Genomic DNA, 19,975 nt, shown 5'->3' on the forward strand with positions numbered 1-19,975 from the left:
AAGTCAGAAAGAAGCCTTCCTAGGGTGGTTACACAGATCACTTAATACAAGAACAAAGAGTCTTAGAAAAAGACAAAGGAGTTTTTCAAATGAAACAGTTGTTAAGAGTGGCCAAAGATGAAAAAGGTACCGTTCACATATTGCTTATTCAAACCTGTAATTTAAAAATATTTCTACCCCATCCCTCCAATGTGTACGAGGGGAATCTTTGCCCGTTATACCCTGACGACAGTTGAAATCTTTTGGAGATGTTGTCTCTGTTTTAATGTGCCAGTTTTTACGCATCTTTTGCAGAAAGAATACTGCCCCACAATTAGCCATTTTTAAGAAAGACTCAAAGCTTTTTAACAGCTGCCCAAATATTGTGCTAGGAGGGTAACACAGCTCCTTATTGCACTGATCAGTGCACCATCTCAAAGCACTAAGAATGGATCCAGTTCTTCTCAAAATGCAGAGAAATATGTCTGATGTTGACTCTAAAAGCACGACCTCCACTCTCCAACAAATCATCAATGAAATATATGTCCTTATTCATTCCTTGGGACATCTCTTTTGTCAGCTTACCTCTAAGAGGATTTTATATATATATATATATATATATATATATATATGTAGACGATGTTAAATATTTTCTATGCAAGTTGACTTCCAGGAGTTAATTTTTGTCACTTTTTAAAATTAAGGGACCTCGCATCTTTACATTTACTCAAATGAAGTGGTCCCTCATCACATCTCAAAATATGCTTTTATTATAGCTTAGGGGAGGCCAGTATCTTCAAAGAGATTTGGTCCATGAAATGGCCAAGAAAAGTCATCAGAGATAAGCACAGAAAAGATGGTACTATGAATAGCAGAGCCTGCTACCTCAACACATTTTTGAAATAGGCAAAGTATGCATTATTTCATTCATTCCACTTAAAAGTTCATAGAGTAGCCTTTTTGGAGGAATGACTGTTACCCCGTGTCTGGTACATCACACCTCATTGCCTCCTTGGTGTTGTCTGACTCTTCAGCATGCTCTCTGCCCCCTAGAACATGAGTCAACATCAGAGCATGGATGAGAAAAGAAATCTGCCCCACCTCAGATAGAGTAACGATTTTCCTGTCCTCACGGGATGCCCTGGACTTTGTTGTTTCCACCTCTAAGGAAACTGCATCCTCCAGAGGAGGGATGATACCCAGCCCCTCTCCTCCCTGGCTGTGACATTCTTGCCAGGGATCTCTGGGTTTCTTGTGCCCTCCAGGCAGGGGTAACCCTTGAGGGGTGGATTGGACAGAGAGTAACAGACCTGGAGGAGGGAGGTTCCCAGGGAAGCTTGTTTTTCACTCTGTGGCGTGTGCTGACATTCACACTTTGGTAGGATTTGCCCACCTTGAATACCCAGGGAAACATTGCTGACTTCTCAAACAGCTGCCCTGTGTGTGATTTAGTGACTCTTACAACAGTATATCAACATCATTCAAACTAATGGACTCAAGTGTTTAAAGATGTTAAAACACAAATATAACATGACAGTTTTTCTGTTAGAACTTGAACAATGGACATGGCAAGGAAGTTACAGACATGCCCCTAAATCAAGTCCATTTGTGTCAATTATTGCTGTCATTTTTCCATTTTATTCTGCTTTGCCCAGTATAAAATCCTACCTTTGACATTTTCATTATAAGAAAGAGCTCTTGTCTCTGAGTGAAGAATATGCAAGTGGTATGTGTACATAATCAAAACCGAGGAGAGTTAAACAGGATAATTAATCTAGGTCAACTGGTATTTCAGTCCCAACATTTATGTAACAAAGTTAGAGGTCCCCCTTAAGCCTTAGTAGACAATATCTTCAAAATTTGTTTTGCCTTGCTGTTCTACTAAAACAGATAAAGTGTTTTATTGAGGAGTGAGTGGGAGGGGACTATTTATAATCTGTTCTTCTAATAATACAGTAAAATTGGATTCAGTTTATATCATATAAGCAGTTAAGTAAGATTTACACTCCAACTCCTGGTTCCAGGCTGAGTTCCAGCATGGACTTAACTTGTGATTTTGGGCAAGTGATTTAACCTGTCTGAGGCTGAGTTTTTTTAATTCCTGCAATGGAGATGTTAAGAGTACCTCTTCATAAGATTGGAAAAGAGATCAAAGAATATGGAATGTGTCTACAGCACTTTGCAATGTGCCGCTCACAATAAATGCTTTCTGCCATTATTAATTCCTACAGTACAAAAGTATAGTTGCCAAAACTTGAGTATCATGTCCGGAAAGGTTCTAGTATAACACACCCTTGAGATTGTTGTATAAGTCACCTCAACCTGGAACTAAACGGTATCCTCAGAAACCTTTATGGTGGCACTCTCTCATGCCTTAAGAAAGGAAGAAACATATTGAAATTTATGTTGTGTGTCTATGGATCCTGGAGAAAAAGAGTGTTATGAAAGGGAAAACCCCAATGCAATGAGCTATGGGAAAAATTTGGTAGAGAACCTGGAATTTTCTACTCCCCAAGTCTGTTGTCTCAAGGGCTAGCTGAGCTGGTCATGGCCATCTCAAGAGTGAAAAACAAGAATTCAACTAAATCTCTAACAGCAGTTAATGCATCCATTTAATTGCTAAATGGTTAAAGTGTTAATTAATAAAGTCTCACAAGTATCCAGCTCTTCTATTCTCCAGTATAAAGTGTAGCAAACCTCTTCATAGCTCAATTTAGCAACACAATTATGGCACTTTATGAAATGAAATAATACAATTTATATTACTCAATGTTTAGAGAAAAAAAAAGCGAACACTAGATTTTCCCATTAGCCTCTTTTCCTTGAATAAATGCCAGAAAGATATTGACTCTGTAGTCCTATAACATATCCTTCAGCTCAGATTTAGAATTCCCTTTGGTCCTATATCTGAGCAGGTAGCGCTATAGGCCCATACACAGGTAAGGTCCAAAACAATCCATCGCAGTTTGTGGACACAAAATTCTGGAGTCATTTATTCCAGAAAAGATAAAACTGTTGTCTTGGGTCTTTCTTTTTCATGTAGGGTTTCTTTAGAAGAACCATTCAGAAAAATCTCCATCCATCGTATTCCTGTAAATATGAAGGAAAATGTGTCATAGACAAAGTTACACGAAATCAGTGCCAGGAATGTCGCTTTAAAAAATGCATCTATGTTGGCATGGCAACAGATTGTAAGTAATCTTCTTCCTTTGCTTCATTTTCAAGGAGTGTTGATTGGGGGAGGGTTTGGTTCAAGGAGATCAACCAAGCAGGAAAGAAAGAAGGAACCAATGTGCACAGAGGGAAGACACGCAACATTCCCACAGACCCCTCACTCCCAGCCATAGCAGGGTGGTTTCCATCCTACCCTCCTTGTCAACTCCTAACCCTCCGAGTATCCAGATGATGGGTGAGGGGAAGCGGTTAAATTATCCCTATCATATTTGCAGGACAGTCAGCAATCCTCTGTTTGGGACAGAGATTACAAATGAGGTCTTGTCCATTCACCTTGATAAGGTGTAATTTTACACGCAACATTCATGTGATGAGAGCCTCAGGGACTAGTCCTAATATTTTTTCAAAAGCAGAGACAGGAATTTATTTTGTGGACATTTTTGGAGACGGGACACTGGCAGAAAACATCGTGTTCAGAAATTTCTGAAGAATGTGAAGTTGAGTGCTGTTGCATGAGTCATCCTGCAGTTGGTTGTTTGTTATATTTTTAGCCATAAAAACATTCCAAGCTGAAGTCGTCCTACCCAGTTTTCAAAGTGCCACAGCATATGGTGGTGAGATTAGCCATTGGGGTCTCTTCTCCCGACACTGTGCAAGGGATTTACACCAGTCACTTTAATTAATCTAATAATAAAATAAGAATCATGTCAGTCAGAATGTGTGGCCTCCCTTTTGCCAGGCATCAAGGTTAATGAGTTCTACTGGCGTAAATGTTTTGCACATCAATGAAGGATTCCAACTTTTAGTTAAAAACAAAAGAAAGAAAAGAGAAAAAGAAAGAAAGAAAAAGAGAATGCAATGAGGATTTTTCCTCCTGAAGGAGCAAATAATCATGGCTTACATTTACGTGATAAACAGGGTTCTCTCAGCTGGAACAACAAATCTGTAGAAGGTCCTGGTTTGCTCATTAAAGAAGACAAAACGGGGAATCTTAAAAAAGGAGGAGAGTTGTGTAAGGACGTTAGGCAGGGAATCCTGGGTTAATCCCCACCTCTGGCTCGGTGTCTTCTTTGTCTTTACCTTTTAAAGGCTTTTATCTGTCGCTAACAATATGCCTGATCAGGATATGTGAAAATGATTGACCTAGAACCAAACAGTTAGATGTGTCACTATAATGAACTGCTATTGAGTATCCATTTCGTTGTTTTATTGAGAAGTTAAACATGTAAATGTTTATGGCGTTAAAAACCTTAATGTTTACCTAGACTGGGTTGAAATTAATTTTGAGTGCACCTCACTTGCATGTGAGGTATTGTAAGAGTGCAGGTTTTATAATCAGAAAACTGTTGGAGTCCCAGATCTGCCGCTTACCAGCTGTGTGACCATCAGACTTAACCTCAAGTTTCCCTTCTGTGAAATTATCGTCTACCTCAAGGGTTGTTTTCAGGATTAAATTAGATAATGCACGTGAAATGCAACGATCCCTGGCACAGTGGAAGCATTTGGGGAATGGAGCTCTTCTCCCTGTAATAAGTGACTTAACATGACTTAACAGGGCTCGTTCATATTTCCCACATTTGTTAAAGCTCACCTGACTTTGATGATCCAGTCAAATCTACATGGTCAGGAGTTTCATTATTCTGTTTGTGGATTAGCTGAGTACCTCTGGTTCTCTTCCTCCAGCTATGTTTGCTTTTTTCTTTTCCTACCGAGTCATACCATCATCCAGAAACGGCCCTAGGATAACGATATTGTAGAACTGGAGTCAGGAGTCCTGAGTCTTGCCTTGGCTCTGCCATGAACTTGCTGTGTGACTTCAGACAAGTCACGATCTCTCTGAATCAACCTCCTCCGCTGTGAAATGAGGGAGTTGTACTAGATAATATCCAAGGTCCCTTCCAGTTCTAAAATACTGTGACTCTGTAGTATAAAATCTGAGCCTTCCCATTCCATTGATAGTTACTAAGAGTCTGGTGAAATGGTTTTATTTTGGAAATAATCACGGAAGTATAGGTTTCTTGCTACCTGCCCTTTTTTGCATAAATGATGAAAGTCATGGCTGTGTTTACTGAGCACTTATAGTGCATTATCTCATTGAATACCCTGTGAAGTGGGCATGATTGATCCCATTTTATACAGGAAGAAATAAAAGCTCAAAGAGCCTTAGTAACTCACCAGAGGTCACGCAGCTAGAATGTGGTAGTGTCAGGATTCAAACCCAGGTCTTTCTAGATTCCAAAGCTTGGCTCTTTAACCACCATTGAGGGTTGACCAGGTCGAAAGTAAGGTGAAGTGAGTACTGTGAGCCCTGAGGTAGGCCCAGACACACTCCAGTTAGCCCTTCAGGGAGCTAACGAAGAGCTGGAGTCCTTTTTTCTCTGAAGAAGGGATCGTTAACCTCCCGTCAACTGCTCCAGAACTTTTCTTTAACCAGAAATTCTTCTTACTAAGAGCCATTTGAGGGAGGAGGGGAGGAACAGAAACCTGAGAGTGAATTCAGATGATTGGCTAGACAGACTCATCTGAGAACCTGTGGGTGGGATAGGTTTTCCCTCTCTCTGCCTCTTTCCTATTTAGGGCCAACTTCGGTGGAGTTGGGATGCCCAAAGTCCAGCTCCCCCCACAGCTTTGTTTTGAAAAGATGGCTACACCTTGGGAGTTTGGCACCAGGCCTCATGTTGGACAATCATTAGGCAATGGCAGTTTGCTGCCAAGGGGAGAAAATGCCCCAGTGTGACCCACCCTGTGGGATCCACTGAGCCACCTGTGCCTCAGTGGTCCCTGCCCTTAAGGCTCCAGGATGTGCAGTCTGCCCTGGGTCTGGGGAGCATCTGTGTTTTGTCTCACTTTCTTCCTCTCCCAGTGGTACTGGATGACAGCAAGCGGCTGGCAAAGAGGAAGCTGATAGAGGAGAACCGGGAGAAGAGACGACGGGAAGAGCTGCAGAAATCCATCGGGCATAAGCCGGAGCCCACGGACGAGGAGTGGGAGCTCATCAAAACCGTCACCGAAGCCCATGTCGCCACCAATGCCCAAGGCAGCCACTGGAAGCAGAAACGGAAATTTCTGGTAAGGCTCCCCGGTACAGCTGAATATCGGCCGCCTGCCCTGCATTTCCTACCTCAACTCAGTCCTCATAACCCTGGGATGCTGGTGCAATTGCCCCCATCTTACTGATAGGGAAACCGCAGTTCTGAGAAGTCAAGTAACTTGGAGAGGCAGGATTTGAATCCAGGTCTTTCTGAGAACAAAGCTCACTCCTACTATCTACTGCCAGTGAGTCACTGAATTTTAAAGCAGCTTCTTAGGTCACATTATCTGTTGCTTTTGCTGTTAGCAAGACCAGCCCTGGATGAACTAATTAGTAAAATTCTTGGGGCTGGCCCCGTGGCCGAGTGGTTAAGTTCGCATGCTCCGCTGCAGGCGGCCCAGTGTTTCATGGGTTCAAATCCTGGGCGCGGACATGGCACTGCTCATCAAACCACGCTGAGGCAGCATCCCACATGCCACAACTAGAAGGACCCACAACGAAGAATATACAACTATGTACTGGGGGGCTTTGGGGAGAAAAAGGAAAAAAATAAAATCTCTAAAAAAAAAAAAATTTCAAAAAAAAAAAATTCTTTACCAACTTTGCCTTTTTATACCTATTTCTTCCCTCATGTGCCTATTTATATAAGTACTTATTCCTCTAAACTCACTCCAAAATGTCCCCTTTACAATTAGCCCTAAAATGAAGTGTCCCATATCTCGAATGTATTTTTATGTCAATAGAAGTCAAATATTTAGCTTAAAATAAACGATGTCGAGTCAGGAAGACAAGGATGGGGGTAGGGTATGTAGAGAAAACAGGCTTTTCCAGGCCCTTGGAGTATGGATGTTTGATGTTTCTATAAAAATTAACCATTGTGAAAGTCCTTCCCATTCATTTTCATTTGAACCTCACAATGCTTTGTGGTAGGCTGGAATTTTATTCCCATTTTACAGATATATAAACCAAGCCCAAGGCATTAAGGGGCTCACCCAAGATCATGCTACTAGAAGGTAGCTGATCCAGGCCCAAAAGCCAACTCAGGTCTTCTGGTTCCAAGTCTAGGCTCTTAGCCCACCTCACCAGATGGACTGCCAATTCCACCACCAGCTGGTGTCTGACCATCTCAGAGACTGACCCTGCACTTGGCTTATGACGTGAACCCTTTATGAGCACCTCACTGAATCCCAGCAGTAGAATCCACTGGGTCTATTTGTACCTCCAGGATACATTCGAGTACCTTCCCATCTGAAGGTGTAGTGGTATACTTGTCCTTGCACCTCAACATCACCGTTATAATGGGATAGTTTTTTTTGTGAAAACAGTATAACAACAACCTTAAAGGAAATTTTTAGAAAGAAAAAGCTTACCCATAATCCACCTTCTCTCAAACAATTACTTTCATTGTAGTAATGAATCAAGTTCTAACACACTTTGTTGTTGGCTTTCACTAAGAGTGATGTTAGCAAACACTTAGATGACCCTTGCTAAGTGCCAGGTACTATTCTAAGTGCTTTCCATACATTAACTCCCTATGCCAACCGTGTAGGTAGATATGATAATATCTCCATCTTACAGAGGAGGTAAGTGAGGCAGAGAAGTTAAGGGAGCTCTCACAGCTAGTAAGTAGTGGTGGTGGATGCATCCCAGCTCCAGGATCCATGCTCTGAACCACTACACTATGCAACTTGGCCACCTGCTGAACTCGAAGAACTTTCCAAAGATGCAAAGTCTTTGGAAGGGCAGCCTCTTAGTGCCTTGATCTTGCATCCTCAGCCCTACCCTGGTATATCTGCCAGAAATTAGAAAACACTGATTCTGGATAGATAGATAGATCAATTCTAACCCAAGGTATTTGGGGCACAGCATGATAGAGTCTTGCCTAACCCCAAGCCTAAATCTGTCCTTTCCCCGAGTATGTCCACCATAAATGGACATTGTGGAAGCCACTTCCAGGACTGATTTCAGAGTAGGGACCAAGTTGAATTTCAAGGAAGGTGGAAGATTTGAGACACACCCTAGACTTCTCCTAGCAAATTTTGCACTTTGATTTTCTTTATTTGTAAAAAATAATGGATACTAGTCTAACCAAACAAGTTTCAGTGGTCACTAAAGTGCTTCTTTCTAGATTCTAAAGATTTGTTGTTTAGCTTAAAAAACATTTATTGAGGAGCTACTATGTGCCAGGAAGTGAATAACTCAGCCATATTCCAGTGGAGGGAGACAGACAATAAGAGTTAAACAAACAAGATAAATGCAGGTAGTGGTGAGTGCCATGAGGGAAATAAGCACCGTAATGGGACAGAGTGATTGTGAAGTGGAAGTGGGGAGAGACTTCACTTTGCTAAACAGGGTGGTCATAAAAGGTCTCTCTGAGGAGGTGACATATGAGCTGCATCTGAAAGCTGAGAAACCAAGTCTATAAGGTCAAATATAATCAGACCTCTTCATGCCTCATGGTCTCTTCAGCAAAAATAGTACATTTTCTAGTAATTAAAACCAACCAGGTCTGCACCTTTAACTCAAAGGCTCCTAACAGTTTTCATCAGTCTAATCATCTATAGAAAGAACCAAAGAAGGTATGGCACAGAATGATTTGCCGTTTGTTTTTTGTCAGAGCCATGAGATTATCTGGGCACAAAAAAGTTTTCTTCAGGAAGCTGACATTTACAGAGCGACTGTTTACCCACCAATCTCCCCACCCCCTAGGGAGCTGACATGAAAGGTGTAATAGGTAGATCCTTGATCTGTTCAAGAAATTGTCCTTCTTGATCCAAATACAAATAACTGCTTCTTCACGCCATTTTTTTTCTTAGAGAGATGCTGGGGGAGCTCAGAATGCCTCCACTGTCCTGTCTGTCCCTACAGTGAACTTCATTTCTATCAGCCAGTCCCCTTCTATGCCCAGGATCACCCCTGCATCTCCTTGGGGGAAAGACCCTGTTCCATTCAGCATTGTCACTTCAGTGTCTATCACGTATGTGGTTGAAATTTGTGGTAGTTTTTCTCCAAGATGGCTGCCTTTAGAGTCTTTCCTCCCTGTAGACACAGCCCATTCTCTCTCATGGAGAGGTGGAGTCTGTTCCTCTCTCCCCTTGAATCTGGGCTGGTCTATGATTCCTTTAGACAATAGATTTTGACAGAATGACTTTTAAGGCTGAGTCACAAGAAGCCTTGCAGTTTCCACTTGGTTATCTTGGAGAGGGAAGTCACCTGGTCTCTCTAAGAGAAGCCAACTGCCATGCAAAAATGTCTCAGTACCCTGAGACCAGCGTGCTGTAAGGAAGCCCAAGCTAGCCATGTGAAGAGACCATGTGGAGAGACTCCCAAGCAGCCAAGGCAGCAGAAATTCGAGTAAAGGAGCCTGCAGGTGATACCAGCCTCTGTTGCCATTTGATGACAGCTGTTGAGGGACCCCAAGTGAGAGCCACCCTGCTAAGCCCATCAATCCCCAGAACCCTGAGAGAGAGTAAACATTTGTTTTAAGCCACTAAGTTTTGGGGTAGTTTGTTACACAGCAGTAGATAACCAGAACAGAACTTGATAAATATTGTTAAACAGAACCTACAGTTCCACGGGCCCATTCTCAGAGACAGTACAGTTAGGCCCTGTGTCTCAGCCAGTTTACATATTTACACATACCCCTTAAAGAAGGGTGACTCCAATTGAGTATTGACGCTCAGGATAAAAATGTCACTCTTTTGAGGGGTGAATTATTCCTGCAAGGACATTAAGAATCCTTCATTAACGACAGCTTTGCTCAATGGTATCCATGTCCTGAATAGGCTTCTACATATTATGATTTGCATCTCCTGTGTGGCTGATACCCTTTTTTTTTCTTACAACCATGCTACACATATTATTTTACTTATTTTTATGTTATAATGGCCTATCCTGTTCTGAAAACAAATTTGAGGAGGCCTATTATATTAATAATAGTATAGTAATATATCATAAGAGATTAAACATTATATGTTGTCCTAAAAGCTAAAAGAATTCATTTAACTGGAATGGGTAAGTAACTCACTCCCCAAAAGGAACTTCTTCATCATTTTTTACCCTAAAACCAGGACTCAAGTCAGAAATAAAGACTGGTGATTTGACCCAGGTTTTAAATCTATATTTGTGTCTGTGAAAATAAGAGTCATTGGCAAATAATAAATTTTTGCAAAAGCCATGCAGATTTTCATAATACAATAGGCCTTCTGTATGCACAGGTTCCACATCTGCAGATTCAACCAACTGCAGATAGAAAGCCTTACCGTAGTTGCATCTGTCCTGAACATGTACATACTTTGTTTTCTTGTCATTACTCCCTAAACAATACAATATAACAGCTACTTACATAGCATTTACATTGTATTAGGTATTACAAGTAATCTAGAGATGATTTAAAGGATAGAGAGGATGTCCATAAGTTATGTGCAAATACTACATCATTTTATGTAAGGGACTTGAGCATCCACAAGGGATTTTGGTATCCACAGAGGGTCCTGGAACCAATCCCCCATGGATACCAAGGGATGACTCTAACTCTAAAGCCACTCTTTAAAACTACTTCCAGAAGCATTTAAATCACGTAATTCTCTAGTTTTCTTCAATCCACTCAGATCTCTGATGGTACAGAAGTGCCCAATTTAACCGCCAACAATTGGTGTGTGATGACAGTCATGATAGAAGTAGATGTGGACTGAGAAGGGAACAAGGAGCGTCTGATGCCAAAAAGGGAAAGCAGTGTCTCTCCACCAAGGGTAACTCACTCCTACACCTCCCAGGGGTGGTGAGACATTCCATTTGGAGTGAAGCCCATACCAAGAACACTGTTGTCTGTTGACATGTGTTATTATTCTGCTCCCTGAGCTCACATGCAAAAGTGTGGCTTTGGATGGATTTTCCACCAAAGTATAAAATGTGACCATCAGAACCAGGGCAGGCCTGCCCTAGTTTCCCCTGGTAGAGCTGCTGGCTGATTTCACACATTCTTAGTTGAGGTAGCATCAGTAAAGGGGCATGAGCAGAAGGGTGATTTGCCCATGTGTGGTGTGTGTGGACAGGTCACAAGACAAGGGCAATCAAGCCAGGAAGGCTTCTATCACCCAAAATTATTATAGCTGCATCAGAAGAAGGCAGGGTAGCCTAGAAGTTATGTGCGTGGAAATTGGAACCAGCAGCCTGAGTTCAGTGCTTGCCTCTGTTGCTTTTTAATTATGTGACTTTGGGCAGGTTGCTTCACCCGTCTAATGCTCAGTTGCTTTTATGTGCTTACCAAATGGTATGAAAGTAAGATATACATGCCCGGCGCAGCCTTAACGACCGCGGAAGTGATTACTATGTGCATCATCCCTACCACCATCACCCTCCCCATCCTGTCCCTGCTCACCCCAGGGAAAGGGAGAGCCTGGAGTAGTGTACCAAGGCCCAGCGACGTCTGATCACCATTTGTCTGGGCCTTCCTGCCCCTCCTTGCAAAGGTGCGGGAAGACACCCAGTGATCAAGCACAGGAAGGGAAGAACCCTGTCTGGCCCCATCCCATCTGCATGTGCCAGAGAGCTTCAGGTTCAAGTCAAGAAGTCCTCAGCTCTGAACCAGCGACTTGCAAAGAGGTCAACTGGCAGCATTTCCTACCCACCTTGAACAACACTGACGAGGCAGTCAGAGCAGAAAGCCAATTTGTCTCGATCACGTAACACCAGCCTCCTCTAATGCTGAGCCAGGGTGAAGCCCACACCTGCACACACCCCGAGTCTCCCATTTTGAATCTCCCTCCACCCCCTCCACTGCCCCAGAGGAGACACTCTGGATTCCTTCGTGTCCCTCACCCCGCAGCCAGTCCATCAGAAATCCCTATCTTCAGCTCCCAAGATATGTCTTGAATTCTTCCACTTCTCTCCATCTCTACCGCCTCCCTATGGTCCAGCCACTTCAGCTCCTGCCCAAACCACTGCTGTGCCTGCCTGTTTCTTCCTTTGGCTCCCCACATCCCATCTCCACATAAGTCTCATCACGCTTCTCCCCTGTTTAAAGCCCTTCAGTGGTGCCCCATTGCCTTTAGAATAAACCCCTCTCCTCTCCATGGCCCACAACCCCGTCATCATGGTTGTCTTGCCTGCCTTCCATCCTTCATTTCATGCCATCTCTGGGCTGTAACCACCTAAGCCTCCTTTCTGGCCTTGGGACTTTGCACTGGTTTTTTTTCCCTCTGCCTTAAGTGTCCTTCCTCTGGCTCTATGGAAGGCTGCCTTCTTAATATTCTTCAACTTAAAGCTCACTCATCACTTCTCAAAAGGGCTTTGGCTGACCCCCCTATCTCCTGACCCCCATGTACGATCATGTTACCTCCAGTCTTATCACAAACCGAAATTCTTCCATGAAAGTATTCTTTTTCTTTATTGTCTATCTTCCCTCATTACAATGAAAATTCCTTGAGATTACATTATTCATTGCTGTTACCTCAGCATCTAGATCTCAGCCTGGCCCATAGTAGATGCTTAATAAATATTGGTTGAGTACATGTAAGAACATACATTTATTCACTCGCTCAACCAACAAGCATCCTATCCTCCACCATTTGGCCCAATGCCTTCTACACGGTAGGCAAAGATACTTTTAAGGCTTATTCCCTCCCCTTGAGAAGTCCATATCTTGGATGTGTACCAACATAACCACAATAAAAAGTAATAGTAATAAATGCCTAAATGCCATATGAGTGATGTACATGGGCCACCATGTGTGTGCAGATGAGCTAGACATCATTTCAAACTGAGGTCATCTAGAAAGACTTCAAGGAGAAGCTAGAGTTTGAGTTGGGTCGGATTTGGAATTGGCAGAGATAAGACGGAAGTGGGGACTTTGGAGAAAGCAAAAGTCAAAAGGGAAGGCAGCCCCAAAATGGAAAAGTGCAAGGCAAGTTGGGGAGGACATGTGAAGAGGTCATCTGGGCTGGTTCAGGAGGTCATTAGGGTACACAGGGAGGAAGAAAGTCAGAATGAGAATTGGAAGCACCCCCATGAGCAAGCTAAGGCAGTTTGATCCTCAGAGACAAAAAGCAAACTTTCCCCACAGTCCACACTGGTGAATCTGCAAGCCAGAGACTTATCACCGGTATCTGAGCTTGATCTTGTGTGCGTAAACACTTATGTGTGGTAGGAGCAAATGTACTTCATGTAATGGATTACAAAGCGACTGGCTCTAAATAAAATCTCTAATAGATTCAACTGATGTAGAATATTCTTACTCTTCTTCATTTTTCACATCCACCAAATATTTTAGCAAATGATGTGTTGTCCTTACGGTTGAAAAACCTTCAGGAAGTCACAAAGTTTCATTGCTCAACTTTAATTTCTCATACCTGATGTGTTAAGTCGGGTCAATTCATAGACTATATGAATTTTTCTAGTATCCAAGATCCTTTATGGAGATAAACCTTAGTGATATAATAGGAGGCTTTTATTTTGTATATAATTTTACTTCTAACAATTGTATTTTCCATTAAATACCCAAAGGCTTAAAAGTAAATTTTTTTCCTACCCTGAAATTTATTTTTCTCAACAGAAAACCTTATGAGGTTATTACATTTGGGGGTTTAATTTTAATTAAAATTGCCATATTTCCTTGTATAATTTCCCTCCTTTTTTTCAAACCTTCAGAAGTATCACAGATGGTGATTCAAAGACCCTATGAACCCAAAAGTTGAATGGAAATTATTAACATCAATATTAACCCACCACATTTCAAGGGACACTGAATACTATTCAATAAAATCAGATTAGATCTATCAGTGGATATCAATAGCTCTATTAGATCTACTGGGCCAAAACTATTGCTATGCAAATATTTTTACTTTATTTTTATTTCTAAAAAAGTTCACCCTATATTTATGTGTGTGTGTATTTGTGTATGCATATGTGTGTGGGTATAAAACTTCCTACCTTTTTTAATGTGTGACCACATTCCTTTTATTAATTGATTTTCATAACAGAGTTGTGAAGGGGACAAGGCAGGTGAGATTAGCCTCATTTTGGGGTGGGAGGGATTATAAAGACCAGCAAGGAGGTCTGAAGGATGCAGGGAGCATCAGTGCCCAAAGGAGGAACTGCTGTACCTTTCCCCGTTGCTGAGTCTATGTGAGAAAGACAAAGAGAGAGAGAGAGGGAAGCTGTGCATGTGATTATTCCATTAATTGCATCTGCATCCGGAAAGCCAGCCGATCAGTAGCCTTCCACGGGCTTGCCATGCCAACCGTTACCCCAAACATCGCCATTGATTATGAAAACACGGCAGAAACCAGGTTTATTAGGAAATAAATAAAGTGTCCACTCACTGCCCCCAAAACAAACAATAAAAAAGTCGAATAAAATAAACAGAAGAACCTACTGGATAATCAAAAGAAGGTCAATGCTGCCAGAGTTTGTTATGTAATATATTTTAAAATCCTCCCCTGGGCTGTAACTATGATTCCTACCACACCCTTGGAGGGCCTCAGCTGCTCCTGTTGACCCCAGTGCCCTGGCAACAAGAGAGGGAAAGAATCATCCTTTGCTTTTCTTCGTGCTGAAAATTAGATGTGAGCAGTAATAGGGGATATGTGGGAAGCAAAATGGTAACTGGATTACTTAGAGCTGGACATGGTTACTACTAGCCCAGAGGTTCTCACAGTGTGGTCCTGGACCAGCAGCATCAGCACGCCCTGGGAAACTGTTAGAGATGTAGATTCTCGGGCTCTGCTCCTGACCTACTGAATCAGAAACTCTGGGGGTAGGGCACAGCCGTCGGGTGACTGTGAGGCACAGTGAAGTTTGGGGACCACAGCCGTAGGCCACAATTGTGTCACTGGCAGTGCCCTCACCTCTGCAAGTGAGGGATTCAGTCTTGCTCAACTTGCTCACAGTGCCAGTACCTCCTGGCCTTCTCTGCCCTTCCTCCCCCACCTCCCACTCCTGGGTGCCAAGTTCCTGTCTGTCCACTGTGGCTCTATGCAAAGGTGGCCACCATCCGGCGGGGCCTGAGTCTCTGATCCCTTTCATCACATTCACAACTTCCTGGAAGACAATGGGAGAGGCTGGCAAGAGGAGGAATAAGGAGCGGAATTCTGCCCCCTGGTGTCAAAAGTGTACAGGGTGTAAAATCCTGGAAGCAAGGGGGAGATGTGTGGCTCCTGGCAGATTGCTGTGTGGGAGTCGGGGTGACTGAGAACCCAATCCTGGCCTCAGGGGATTGTGCTTAACCTCCCTTAGCCCTTGTTTGCTCATCTGCCAATCAGGAATTGTGTGAGAACTACCTGAGATCATGCGCTCCAAGGGTCTGGCTCGCTTGTCGGCCACAGACAAATGGTGATTATTATTATCACAATGACAACAAAGGGCAATGGAGAGGACTGTTCCTGGCAGGAAGTACTGGTGACAACAGGAGATACATGAGAGAGGCCACACCATGGTGGTCAGGGAACGCCGGGCTAAGGAGCTAGGTAGCTCCAGTGGACATCGGGGTGCCTAAGGTGAGCATCACCACCTGGGGGCCTTGCTAATATACTGATTCTGTACCAGTAGCTCTGTGGAGAGGACTGAGATTCTGCATTTCTAACAAGTCCCCAGGTGACACCCAAGCTGCTATGCCACCCTGTGAGCGGCAAGGGCATGGATTGTTCTTGGGCAAGTGAACTGCAAGTCCCCTGGGAACATTGACTACTAGTGAATTCCCCACTCTGCCCTAAAGTTTGCCAGGTTTGCACAACTCGGTTCCTATCAGCAACCTAGAGATCTTCCCCTCAGCCTGCTGAGACTTCCTTCAGCTGGAGTCTGACGGGCAAACAGGAACTTTGAGCCCCGGCAGCTGGGTCAGAAGCAAGAATGAATCCAGAGTGCTGTTTGCCAGGGCTCCTCCATCACTGCCCACACTGTGCCCACCTCCCACACAAAGACACACACCAGAAGGTGCAGTGTTCTGAAAACGCAACCAAGAGCCCCTAGAATTGATGTCACCTGGCATCAGTATCACCCTTTGAGCATTCCGAAGCAGAACCCAAATTCCTGTTGTTACCCACCCCCTTTCTCTCTCTCTCCCTCTTTACTTCTTCCTGCAGCAACAGTCCTGTGAACATTATCACAGGGGCCTCTTAAAGCAATGGCCAACACATATATCTTTGCTCAGAGAACTAAACAATGTGAAAACTGTACAGTTTGTTAATAAACAATGTGAAAACTGGACACTGTACAGTATGCATTTCAGAAGAGCTTTTCTGCCATGTGAGAACTATGATACATAAAGATCCCTTTAACTTCTTCATTTAAATCTTTCTTGTTCTCCTCTTTAGCCAGAAGATATTGGACAAGCACCAATAGTAAATGCCCCAGAAGGTGGAAAGGTTGACTTGGAAGCCTTCAGCCATTTTACAAAAATCATCACACCAGCAATTACAAGAGTGGTGGACTTTGCCAAAAAGTTGCCTATGTTTTGTGAGGTGAGGAAATTGTTTTTCCTTCTGCATTACTTTTCATTTTAGTTCCATCAATTTCCAGGAATACTGAGTATCATTTATAATTTAATATTAATTAGGAGGGACTTAGTCATATGAAAGCAATATCAGTACAAAATGAAAATGCACCCTGTTTCCTTTTTATGTCCCCACCTTCTCTGTTCAGTCACCATTCATTAGCTTGTCCACGTGGGGTCAATGAAGATCCTATCCACCCACCCACTCCAGGCACAAGGAAGTATGATAACAATCCTTCCGTTCATTCAACACCTATGATGTCCCAGTTACCATGCTTAAGTTTGCCCACATTAAATCCAGTCCTTATAACAGATCTGCAGGGTAGCTCTGATTAGCCCCATTTTACAAATGGGGAAAATTAAGATCAAAGAGATTAAGTTAACTTATCCAAACATGGGCCATAGTTTGAGTCGAAGTCTATATTCTTTCCACTACTTATTCCAGCAAGATGGCTATGCGATTGTTTCTTAATCCTCAAGAATAAGTTAAATGTTGCTCACAGAGCAAGGATCATAATATCTCCTTAAATCTTCCCTCTTTTCATATATGCTCACCCTGTCTTGCCCCACCTCCAAGGCATCCTGAAGAGCTCCCCCGCAAGGGCTCGCACTTTCCCTTTGAGACACTAACCTTAGCAGTCCTGTTGTGTGGTAGCTGAGAGCGTGGGCTCTGTAGCCAGCTGCATGGGCAAGAATCCTAGAGACGTTATTAAATGCCTTCAAACCTTGGTTATTTCATCTTTAAAATGGGAATCATAATAGTATCTACTTCTTAGAGCTGTTGGAATTTTTAAATGGGACAATATATGTAAAGTGCTGAGACAGTGCCTGGGTCATAAGTAGTCCGTAAATGTTAGCTGTTAATACTGCTGTTATTTCCTCTATTACATTACCATCCTGCCTCTACCTTCCTTTTTTTTGAATCAGGTAGGGTTGATTTCTGTGGGTATGTTTTCTGGAGAATTTTTCCCTTTGAAAAACCCCACCAGGTGCCAATCTATTGTTCTTCACAGCTCCAAGGAGACCCAGAAAGATAGCAAATAGAGAGGGCCACATCCTGCTGTGAGCCTCTTACATAAGCTACCCAAGGGAGGAGTGAATCTAGTCTCACTAGAAAGAAACTGAGTCTCCTCACCTGGAATGATTCCGTCCAGCCTTGGCTTCCAGCTCACTTGTGTCCTTGAGTTTGCAATACTGCGAGCCCAGCTAGAGTCTGAGAGACCTCAGACACTGATGGGGACACTTCTCCTTGCCTAGTTCTGAGCCTCCGCAGAAGCCAGACCCAGAAGGACAGAGCAGTGGGCTTCAGGACACAGGTATCTGACCCCCAGACAGAGCTGAGAGAGAGGGGATGCCTCCCTCTTACCCCGGCTTCCGTGTGGTGAGGGCCAGGCTTCCTGATGTGCTGGCCCAACAGCCCTGCGGTAGGAACCAGGTCATATCCCACCCCCAGGGGAACCCATAAGTCCTGGAGAAGGAACTTTGACCTCTGTATTTGGTGTGGAGCTTTCCATGCCTCTTACCATCTTTTTTTTTTTAATTAACATTTATTAAAGTTTTGGAGGCTATTTCCAAAAAATACCTATTTATTGGAGATTTATAAAGCATAATAATGGTAATGATTCATGATAACACCACTAAGAGATAAACTGCTGACATTTTGGAGCCTATTGCAGTCTTTTTTCAAATACATGTGTGTATACACACTCATATATATACACACATACATATATATGAAATATATTAATATAATTTATACCATAATGTTCTTTCTATTTATAAAACTGCCTTTTTACCTTTTTATTAAAGAGTAAGGAGTACATATCATAAGGGTGTAAGTCAATGACTTTTCACAGACTGAACACATCCACGTATTCAGCACCAAGAAACAGAAACAGAACGTTATCAGCACCCTGTTGTACTTAGCTTTTCACCCTCAACTGTAGAACACATCATTTAAGTATTCTTTCACAAAATAATTTTTGATGACCTCATAGTATTCCAAAGAATAGATCTATTATAATTTAGGCTGTCTGTTTTTACTGGATCTTTAATTCATTTCCAATTTTTCACTAATATAAATATTCTGCAGTGAACATTCTGGTGCCTATGCCCTGCTCACAACACTGACTACTTCCTAAAGGCAAATTCTAAAAGTAGAATTTAAGAACCAAGGTATAGATGCCCTTTAAGGCATTCGATATGTGTTGCTGAAAGGCCCTCAAGGAGGGTATACACTCTCATGTCTGCACCAAGACTGCTTGTTTCCTCTCATTCTTGTCAACTCTAGGTACCATCTTTCTTTTTTGTTCATTGGGTTGAGTCTTTTCCCGGACCTCTCTTGGCTTTCTTTCTCCAGGCTGTGCCCCTCATCCCCTAGGCCTTGGTGTCCAAAAAGGAATTGTATTGAGTTTGCTACCCCTACAACTTGAGCTAGCCTGCCAGTCATGTGTTCCCCTTTGAATACCCACCAAAAATGTCTTTTAAAAAATGTAGGGGCCAGCCCCGTGGCCCATTGGTTAAGTGCAGCGTGTTCCACTTCAGTAGCCCAGGTTTAGTTTCCAGGCTCAAACCTACACCACTCATCAGCAGCCATGCTGTGGCAGCAATCCACATACAAAACAGAGGAAGATTGGCACAGATGTTAGCTTAGGGCCAATTTTCTTCAGCACAAAAAAAGTAAAGCTCATGTAAGCCAACCCCTGAGAGAGATTTCAGTTAAAGACAGAGAGAAAAGAATCCATCTCCACCACCAGTAACACACACACCATGCACTTATGTCCATGGCAGGGATGAGGGGTCAACACGGAATTTTCAAGCATGGGTTGTATCAAGCTTCTCCAAGTGTCCCTCAGAAGTTTAAGACTGCTTCAAAGTCAAGCTTCCATCTCTCTTTCAACCTTGATATTTTGTAGTCTCTAAACTGCAAAAAAAAAAAAAAGCAGGGGGGAGCTACTTTGTCAACTTAAAAAGCAAATTTGCCTGTTATTTTATCCTCATAATGAGTTTATTCAGGAAGAGCCAAAAGAATTGCAATTCAGGATGTGCGTGCTATGGCAAACCATAGACAAATCCAGAAAAGAAAGGAGGAGGGCTGCTTTTATAGAGAAAAAGGGGGAGTAGGAGTGGGGCCTTTCTAAAGGAAAGTCCAATGGGAGAAAGTAACAGTTTAGGGCAGCGATGGCTTATTGGCTGAGCTGCAGCATTTCTCATTGGCTGGGCTATTGTCCGGTAGGGCGAGAAATCTTCCTTCAATAGTAAAGTAGTTTTACTCCCTGTACAAGATGCAATCATCCATCTCT

At 42.9% G+C, this 19,975-nt stretch overlaps 1 protein-coding gene across 12 annotated transcripts in view; it reads left to right on the forward strand.

Annotated features, from left to right (window-relative positions):
- Window positions 1–19,975, forward strand: part of THRB (thyroid hormone receptor beta) — a 359,714-nt gene that overhangs the window by 330,246 nt on the left and 9,493 nt on the right. For 11 of the 12 annotated variants that reach the window (XM_046668086.1, XM_046668128.1, XM_046668094.1 and 8 more), the window contains 3 exons: window positions 3,023–3,170; window positions 6,017–6,222; window positions 16,495–16,641. In XM_046668086.1, coding sequence (XP_046524042.1) covers window positions 3,023–3,170; window positions 6,017–6,222; window positions 16,495–16,641 — 501 coding nt within the window. The remainder of the gene's footprint in view (window positions 1–3,022; window positions 3,171–6,016; window positions 6,223–16,494; window positions 16,642–19,975) is intronic. The other variant, XM_046668157.1, reaches the window with a different exon arrangement.

The sequence above is a fragment of the Equus quagga genome, chromosome 1, assembly GCF_021613505.1.
Source record: "Equus quagga isolate Etosha38 chromosome 1, UCLA_HA_Equagga_1.0, whole genome shotgun sequence".
Classification (NCBI taxonomy): Eukaryota; Metazoa; Chordata; class Mammalia; order Perissodactyla; family Equidae; genus Equus; species Equus quagga.